Source organism: Nematolebias whitei, chromosome 16 (assembly GCF_014905685.2).
Source record: "Nematolebias whitei isolate Nwh7 chromosome 16, NemWhi1, whole genome shotgun sequence".
Classification (NCBI taxonomy): domain Eukaryota; kingdom Metazoa; phylum Chordata; class Actinopteri; order Cyprinodontiformes; family Rivulidae; genus Nematolebias; species Nematolebias whitei.
In genome coordinates, this window is record NC_056513.1 from 28,195,609 (window position 1) to 28,204,779 (window position 9,171).

At 37.2% G+C, this 9,171-nt stretch overlaps 1 protein-coding gene across 1 annotated transcript in view; it reads left to right on the top strand.

Annotated features, from left to right (window-relative positions):
- lrba (LPS responsive beige-like anchor protein) overlaps window positions 1–9,171 on the top strand; it is a 312,704-nt gene that overhangs the window by 119,472 nt on the left and 184,061 nt on the right. The window contains exon 34 of the mRNA XM_037689844.1: window positions 5,716–5,780. Coding sequence (XP_037545772.1) covers window positions 5,716–5,780 — 65 coding nt within the window. The remainder of the gene's footprint in view (window positions 1–5,715; window positions 5,781–9,171) is intronic.

A 9,171-nucleotide genomic window follows, 5' to 3' on the forward strand; every position in this document is an offset into this window, starting at 1 on the left:
TTATATATTATATTATATTATATATATATATTATAATATATATATATATATATTATATTATATTATATATATATTATATTATATTATATATATATTATATTATATTATATATATATTATATTATATATATATATATTGTATATGTAGCTCCTCGGATGAGGAGCGAAACATCTTCTGTTACAAATAAAGTCTAGTTGTTTTTGTATTGAACATTTTTGAATTTATCATATCCTGTATGATTGAGAATCTTCACCAGCCTATATATATATATATATATATATCTGTATTTTTTGTGGGCTTGGCTTATATTCGGTGCGCTCAATAGTCTGGAAATTACGGTATTCAGGGTTAAAGGTATTTCTTTGATTTATGTTCTATGAAAATCTTAAAAAAAAAACAAAATGCTTTGAAATATGTTGTTTTTTTAATAATAGTTATGTCATATTTGTATTAATGTAGTTTTCCTGCCTGCACTAATGCAGTGTTACTTGTATTTTACTATTGTGTTTAGAGCAATGTTATGAGATGATTGTGCTTAGAAAGCTGATTTGTTTGTTTTATTTTTTAACTTTTATAAATCTTGTTTTTATTCATTAGAATTTTTTTAGTTCAGAACTCAAACAAACAAAAAAAGTAATGAATGCAATTGGTTTTTAATTAGTATTGTTCTTGCACCATTACAACCATTACATCAACTCCCATTAAATGTAAAGAGACACCAAAATACTGCAGGAGTAGAAAATGTTCAGTCTACCGGTATATTCACGTGCGCTGCTTTAAACCACTTTACGTCAAACAGTTTTTACCAGTGTTTTGGTTTTGCGTGCGTTTGGGGTGTGGATACTGTTGGTCCAGTCCTCTCACTCTGTGTTAGTTTAGTCTTGACAGTGTGAGTCCATGAAGCTCTCGGAGAACCGGCTGTATAAATATTTGCACATCAGTAAATATTCCTTCAGTTGTGAATTTGATCATGCAAACACCAACACGACAGCCTGTTTCTCTTTAAGCCGCTGTCACATGAACACGTACATGTGTTGAGAAGAGATACTCGTGTTCGTACACAACTGGCTTCTGTTTTACTTAAACTTGTATTAATTATGTAAGTATTGTCCTTGTAGGTTTAGATTTTTTTCAATTCATATTAAATCCTATGAACTTACAGAGCCAGAGAAAACTGTTGCTTATTATGTTTTTTTTTTTTTTTTTGGTGATAATTAACATTAAAACATTAAATGTGTAGGTGATCACTCGTTTTCAAAGTGTTCCAGCAGGCTTATGTTTGGTCCTTATTGCAGTAAAGGTCTACAGTATATTTATAGAGTTCAGAAATGTTCAAGTTGAAGGGGGAAACAAAGTAGCTCTTCATCCTGCCTCTGCTGCACCGCCATGTTTGACTTTAGAATTGATGCTTTTGTCATTCCATGTAAAGTCGTGCTCCCTCTGCCTTTCAAATCAACAAATACTTGTGATTATGAGTGATGCCACCAAAAAGCAGAGCTGACTTTTTGAATATTTTTTGGAGAGCTGGGACTTGTCTTCGTTCAGTGTTGGAAAATGTTTTCCTTGTGTTGTGGGGAGCCTGATGTTTGAAAGGCAATTTTGCTCAGGAGCTCTGCGTTTTCTCACCATGGCCGGTGGTATATTTAGATGTTGATTATGGATAATCAGCTGTAATGACGGAAGTGCATGGCATGTGTGTTTAGACTCAATGCCATCATCATGGAACACAGACCAAACAGAGCTGTCGTATCGACTTCAGATTTAAACGGGCATTTCCACGAATAGTCGAGCTTTTATTCGCGCTCACGGTCACACGCATGGAAAGGGAAAACAAATTTTAACCCTCAGTAGATATGGAAAACATCTGGACATTTTCTCTGTCGACTAGTTTTCAGTGTGGATCAAGGGGGGAAAAAAACACATTCTGTTGTCATATTTGCAGTTAGAAGGTCAGGTTAAAGGTTAAAGGTCCCAAATGGCTGCTTGTATCCTCTCATCAGGAGTGCTGTGGTCATGGCCCCTATCGCAGCCATAAAAGCTGCAACATCACTGACCAGGGCAGCCAAAAATCCAATATTCTATCACCGACCTGTCCCCGTTTCCTTTTTGTCACTGGGAGATGTTCCTCTGATCAGGGTCGTTGCTTTTTTAAAATTCAACTACAGTCGTTCTTTAGCCCGTAATGACACCATCAGTCTTGCCATCACCTTTGTCTGCGGCAACAAAATGCCACTGGCCTTTATTTATTTTTTTAATACTACTGGTTTTTTTTTTTTACTTTAGATGCGATTTTTAACTGAAATACTAAAATGAAAATTTATGTAATTGATATTTCCCCCTATCTCCACAGCTTGTGACCTTTTTTTTTTTTTTTTTTACTGCCTCATTTCCTGTGGCGTTTGAAATTCAGCTCCCACAATCTGTGTTTGGTGTAGAATATGCATATGGCAACGGGTAGGCCTGTCGCAATAAACAATAAATCAATTGATCGCATGATAAATGAAAATTATCAACCTTATTTTCATTTATCGGCTTTATCGTTTTTTGCGTCTCTTTCTACTGAAGATACTGGATGACAAAAGGCTCAACTCCGGTGCTCTTCACTGACCCCTCCCTTTCTCTTTAAAATCTGGTTTAACCGTCCAAAATTGCATTTTTGGATCATTAAAAGCAGCTAAGCTGAGAAGCTAAGCTACGAGCTAAGCCAACAGGCCGTCTTGTTGAAGCTCCAAAATTCATGGTTGAAACCTGTGCCTTTGTGTAAAAAGTTGTTTTTCTTGCAAAAAGAAGCTGAAAACTTGTTTACTGATTTAAAAAAATTTTTTTTTTATTAAAAGCTTTGTATGAGAAATGCTATGCTAAAGAGCTCAAACCACACCGAGCATCCGCCATTTTGAGAATCGAAGAGAGACGGCCCATGTCATGTCAAGGGGCCTCCTTCCTATTTTTCTTAGACACGCTGCTCGCTCCCTCCCTCACTATCCATCCTTTGGTTCAGTCTTATACTGCCATCCAGTGGTTGAAAAAAGGTACTACACGCAAAACAAATTAAACGTTTCTTCTTAAATTTGACAGTAATTAACAATTATTGTCTAATTTCAAACAATATTATCGTTTATCGCAATAATTTCTGAGACGATTAATCGCCCAGTAAAATTTGTTATCGTGACAGGCCTAGCTACGGGCTTTACACTCATGGTTAATGTCCCTTAACTACACACCGTGATTCAGCTAAAGTCCCAAGGCTGTTCTCACCCACTTTGTCCAAAGCAGGCTTCAGCCACAAAGCCAGAGCGCTGCACTGCGTCCCCCGTCTCTCCCAAAGCCCGGACTTATTAAAAAAATTCTCTCTGCTCTCTTTATAATGTATTGTAAACCCGATCAATGCCAATATGGCCTCGCAGGACAAAAAGCAGTTATGAAGTGTAATGTTTTCTATGGGACGTGCAGTTGACTACAGGGTGATGGTGCGCAGACATTTTTAGAAGAACGGTCGCAGCGGCTTTGGGTGCGTGATTGGTTTTGATGGGTATGTGCTCGTTGTGCTGAAGAGGGAAAAAGCTATACGGTTTCTAAATGTGTCACACATGGACAGCTATGTTTGGATGAGCATTAGAAAGTCTTGTAAACGGATCTTTCCTTCCTCCTTGTAGCGCTGATATCCTGCTCCCTCTGGGATCTCGAGGTTTACTGAAAAGCAAGTCTCTACATAAACACACGGTTTCCTCTATCAGCTCAAGGAATTATGACAGCTCAGTAGGAGAAAAGTCTTGTATATTTGCCTTTCACTGTGCTTTGGCTCATGTTTTGCTCCTAAACAAAGTTCTATAACCCTTTATTAAAAAATAAAATGAATATATCAAGTTTTTAATAAGATTTTCAAAACAAACCTACCATCTTTAAGCTGTGATTAATTTAAAGGAGCTCTTTAGTAGTTTAGGTCTTCAAGAAGTTTTTTTTTTTCTTGACATATTTCTAAATTTCCCTTGAGAGGAAGAGGTGGGGGGAAGCTCTTTGATGTTCAGACAAATCCCATGACCATGTTGCTTTATTATTCTTTTGACGCTTGTATTGAACGTGTTGAAATATTGAACGCGAGAGAGACGATGACCGCTGAGTTTCCCTGATTTCCGAGTTGAGGATGTGAAGTCGCACTCAGCTTTGTTTAGACTGACACCTTGAACCATAACGTTAGTCAGAGAGGAGGACATTTGTGTTTTTACTTGTGATAAATGCATTCTTGACACACACCTTTCATTTCTGCTAAATGGTTTTTGTAGTCTTTTCTAACTGAAACAGCTGATGCTTTATTTTGTTTATAGATGTATTTATTTTTAATCTATGAATTCCTCATCCGATATTTAAATAAAGCTTTTTGAGATTTATGTTAAAGATAAAGTGTGCAAGGTATTAAGAAAACACACAACTGCTATATTAATGCTAAATGTTACAATGACAGTATCAGTTTGGATAAACCTATAATGTTGTTATTTGTAACTGGTGGGGCTTTTTGGTTTGAAGGTTTTCTGTTATAGTGGAGCTCCTGTGCAGTGTCAGAGTTCAGCTCTGGTGCCCTGGAGATGAAGATGACTCAAGTATTTTCAGAAACAATTGGGCGCACACATTTTTTAAACATGTTCAAAACATAAATAACAAGACGGACTCTCTGTGACAGGGATGCACAATATTAGATTTTTTACCAATATCCAATATGCCAATATGTTAAAACTTATTTGGCCGGTAACCAATACCAATACCGATATTTTTCCCTTAAAACTATTTACAGAGACTATATAGCTTTCTCTGCTGTGGAATTGAACTACTACATTATTCTGCATGGTCTTTGTCAATATGGCCTGCTGCCAAATGCAGATGCCAAAAAGGGGCTGAAAATGATGTAACACTTCAACTTGGATTATGTTTAATGTCAAATTTATTCATGACATTTACTCTGTCCAACAGTTCTTGAGATGGTTACTTAGATTCGAAGTGTTTTAGGACTTTGTTTTCACTCCTCCTTGCGTCACTGACGCTGAGCAGTCATCGCAAATAGCAGGTCGGCGATAAGTTTCCAACACTTTAAAAAACGTCCACACCGCCAGTTTGTGCTTCCGTTTTATTGCAGTTCTTTGTGATATTTGTGTACAATGACAATGCAACGGCAATAATTTGTTCTTGTGCAGCTCTGTTTAAGAAGAGAAGTTTTTCTTTTCTTTCACAGTGAATTTACTCAGAATGGATCAATTGTTCTTTTTTTTTTTTTTTTTTACTCTGGTGCCACCTCTTGAATTAAGCACTTTTCCATGATGTAGTAGTTGGGATGCTTTGTTCCTTGTGGCTTTTTAAATGAGCCAAATTTCAAAAAATTTTTGGACTCCAATTTAAAGTATCACAAGTAATGCCAGGAGCTGAGATGGTGTAGAGATAGGGCAGCTGACTTAGGACCAGAAAGCCACAGATTCAACTCCCAGCCATTCCCACATGTTGTGGTGTCCTTGAGCAAGACACCCAATCCCTAACTGCATGTTCATAGCTGTATCTCATGTGTGATGAGTTAAATGCAGACAACTAATTTTGTCATTGTATAGAAATAGGAAATGATGACAACACGCAACACTTTGTTGTTGTTGTTGTTGTTGTTGTTGTTGTTGTTTTTGTTGTTGTTGTTGTTGTTTTTGTTGTTAACGGACTTGTCATGTTTGCATTGTTTTGCAGGAATGGCAGAACTCCATCCAGAAGAATGCAGGCCTGGCCTTCATTGAGTTGGTCAACGAGGGCAGGTAGGTCACCCTGACCAGCAGCACCTCATTTTCTCTCCAGTCTTTTCCCATTGGCCTTTTTCCAGTTTCTCAATGTTTGGCTCAGATCACATCATAGCTTATCCCCCGCCCACCATTTCCCAACCAGGCCTCTTAAGATCCCCAGGGTGCCTGTGATGGTGTGGCTATTTAAGATTCTGGACAACAATCGATGATTGGGGAGAGTAGAGAGGTTTGGGAGTGAGGATTGAAGACCTGTGAGTTCAAGGCTTCATTCAATACCTGCTCATTCCACAGGGATTTGGGAGGAGCGAGGTTAGGCAGAAGGTGACACGAGCTCTGATTGCTCGTTCCTCTGTGACACCGGAGGAAATCACTCTTGATTTCTCTCTGTCCATCTGTCAGTTTATACCTTTCTGACCGAGCCTTTTTATGTCTGCAATATTTTTTCTGTCTTTTTCCATTTTAGTCTCCCCCCATCTCATTTGAACAAGTGACCATCATTCTCTACACTTTTACTCTCCAGACTTTATGAATTCCTGAATTAACAAACACTAATCTTTATTGAGTTACACAGTTTATAATTGGCAGGTGCTAATCCCTTGTAGAGCTGATTGGATTAACAGTGTAGTCCTAAAGAGTTGAATGTTATTTCACCTTAAGTAATGATTTCTGCTGAAGGTTGCTTACCTTAAAATGCATATTTAGTAGGGATTAGTCAGTGGAGTGGTGGTGCAGAGGCTAGAGAAGATGGGCCTGTGACCGGAAAGTCGCTGGTTCGACTCCTCGGACCGACGGCATCAAAATATGGGTGGGAAAGGTGATCAAGTCAAGTCAAAGTTCTTTAATGTCATTCTCATCACATGTGCTACATGAGGTGGAACGAAATTGTGTACACAGGGTCCCAGTTACATCCAACAAAAGTATAAATTGTAAAGAAAAACAGTAATGAGGTCTAAGATATGAACTAAGAAATACACTAAGCAGACTGCTTTGAATTCATCTCCATCACAGAACTTTCATCTTGTGCAAGCATGAAGGCGACAGTGGAAAGGAAATCCTCCCTCATGAGGAAGAAACCTTTAGCAGAACCAGGCTCAGGTCAAGTGACTATCTGCTTCGACTGGCTGGGTTTGAGAGGAACAGGAAGGAGGAACAGATACACAATGGCAGGTCAAGAATCACATATTAAGTTAGAAATAGTATCAAATGAAAACTATTCAATTGTAACAATTAATTTTAAGAAATTAGGTCAGTTTGTCTTCTATTAGTCTAAGCCTATGGCATCATAACAAACCAACCTTAATTATAGGATTTATCAAGAAGGAAAGTCTTAAGTCCAGTTTTAAAACTGGACAATGTGTCAGCCTCATGGACAGAAACTGGAAGTTGGTTCCACAAGAGAGGAGCCTGAAAACTGAAATATCTTCCTCCTATTCTGTTTTTGGAAACTCTAGGGACTGCGAGTAAGCCTGCAGTCTGAGAGCAAAGTGCTCTGTTAGTCATTAACAAACAAAATTACAAAGAATTCATTATTCGTGCTAGAAGTTTTTTTCCCTGCAGAAACGCCAAATATTTCAATTTCAAGTTTTTGCTTTTTTAAACTGAGCTTGATAGGGTGGCACGGTGACATGGTTGGTAGAGCTGTTGCCTCTCCATGAGAAGGTTGCTGGATCGAATCCCGGCCAGAGACCTTTCTGAGTGGAGTTTAGATGTTCTCTCTGTACGTGAGTGGGTTTTCTCCAGGTACTCTGGTTTCCTCCCACAGACGAAAACATACATGTTAGGCTGACTGGTAACTCTAAATTGTCCCTAGGTGAGAGTGATAGAGTGAATGGTTGTCTTGTTCATCTCTTTATGTCCCTGTGATGGACTCGAGACATGTTCAGGGTAACCCGTCTCTTGCACCCTGACTGCTGGACATGGTGACCCCTGTGACCCAGAAAGGAAGAAGCAGGTGACGATAATGAATGAATGAATAGATTGATGATTTTATAATAGTCCATTAACAGAATAAACAGGTTTTTTTTTCCAACCTTACATTGAATTCCAAACTTTCATCCATATTTTTATTTGTATATGATGTTGGCATATTTCATGAATCAATTAACATATTTTAATTAAACTTAAACACAATAATTATTGGATGCACATTACAACCATGAACTTTCAAAATCAACATGATTTAAGATGGTTATCACAGCCATCTGACTGTAGAAAACCCAAAAGTGACAATCTGTGAATTTTACAGATTTAGAGTTAACGTTATGTAGCTGAGTCATCCCCAACATGTACATTAGGCACTACCAAATTACCCAAAATGTTGCGATATCTCATATAACCTTATTTTTAAGATTGACCTAAAACAGCTATACCTTTGTCATCATCAACATTTGATGATGATCTGGTGATTTAAAAATATATCCACCATTCTTGATTTTGTGTTGACTTCAGATGAAATAATAAAATCAAAGATAATTGAAGCTTCTTTACAAACTACAGGAGCCTGAAAGAGGCCATGACACAACAAAGTGGATCCCTATTTTTTTGTTTAACCAGTGAGCTAACTATAAACACATGTAATATTGATTTATGTTTAAATTATCCAACGCAACGCCAAAATGAAAGATTTTTCTTTTATATTTGTGACCAACAGTCTAGCAATAAATGTAATGTTTAAAAAATTGGAGATTCTGTGATTTAAAATATTGTAAAACACTAAGACAACATTATGGAGGAAATATGAGCTGATTTAAGTAACATTTCTGTGGACTACAAAACCTTTTTTTTTCCTGAACATGTATTTTATAAAACCGTACTTTTTTTTAAATGATACTGTTATGTCATTTGAGATACACCATGGTCTCTTTGATTCTTCCAGCTAATATCTGATACCTACATTTTTAGCATTTTTCAGTATTCCAGTAATGTTCTGTTTTTAAAAGTCAACATTAACATGATAATAGTCTACATCGACTAGTTAATGACATCATAGGAACTCAAGACACACACACAAAAATGACCAAAAAGTAATTTATTATTTACAAAAATGAAAAACAACAAAACATTGGGAGCATGTATTTATACTCCTACGATTTATCATACTGCAAATAAGTCACAGGAAAACCAAAACTATTATTAAGCTGTAAAAGTTAGTTTTACAGTAGTCCCTTGAGGTTCGCGATTCGTTTATCATGGACTCGCTGTATCGCGGTTCTTCAAAATAAGATTGGACATGAACACAATTGGCTGATTAATGGATGAGCCACATGATCGGCATGGGATTTTTATTTAAAATAATTTATTATTTTAAATTATTTAGCACATTCGTGCAGCCCAGAGCTGCAGAAGAAGCTTCCTCCTGCACCTTTGTGCAGCCCTTACAGCTGCAGGATAAACTTCCTGCTGCAGC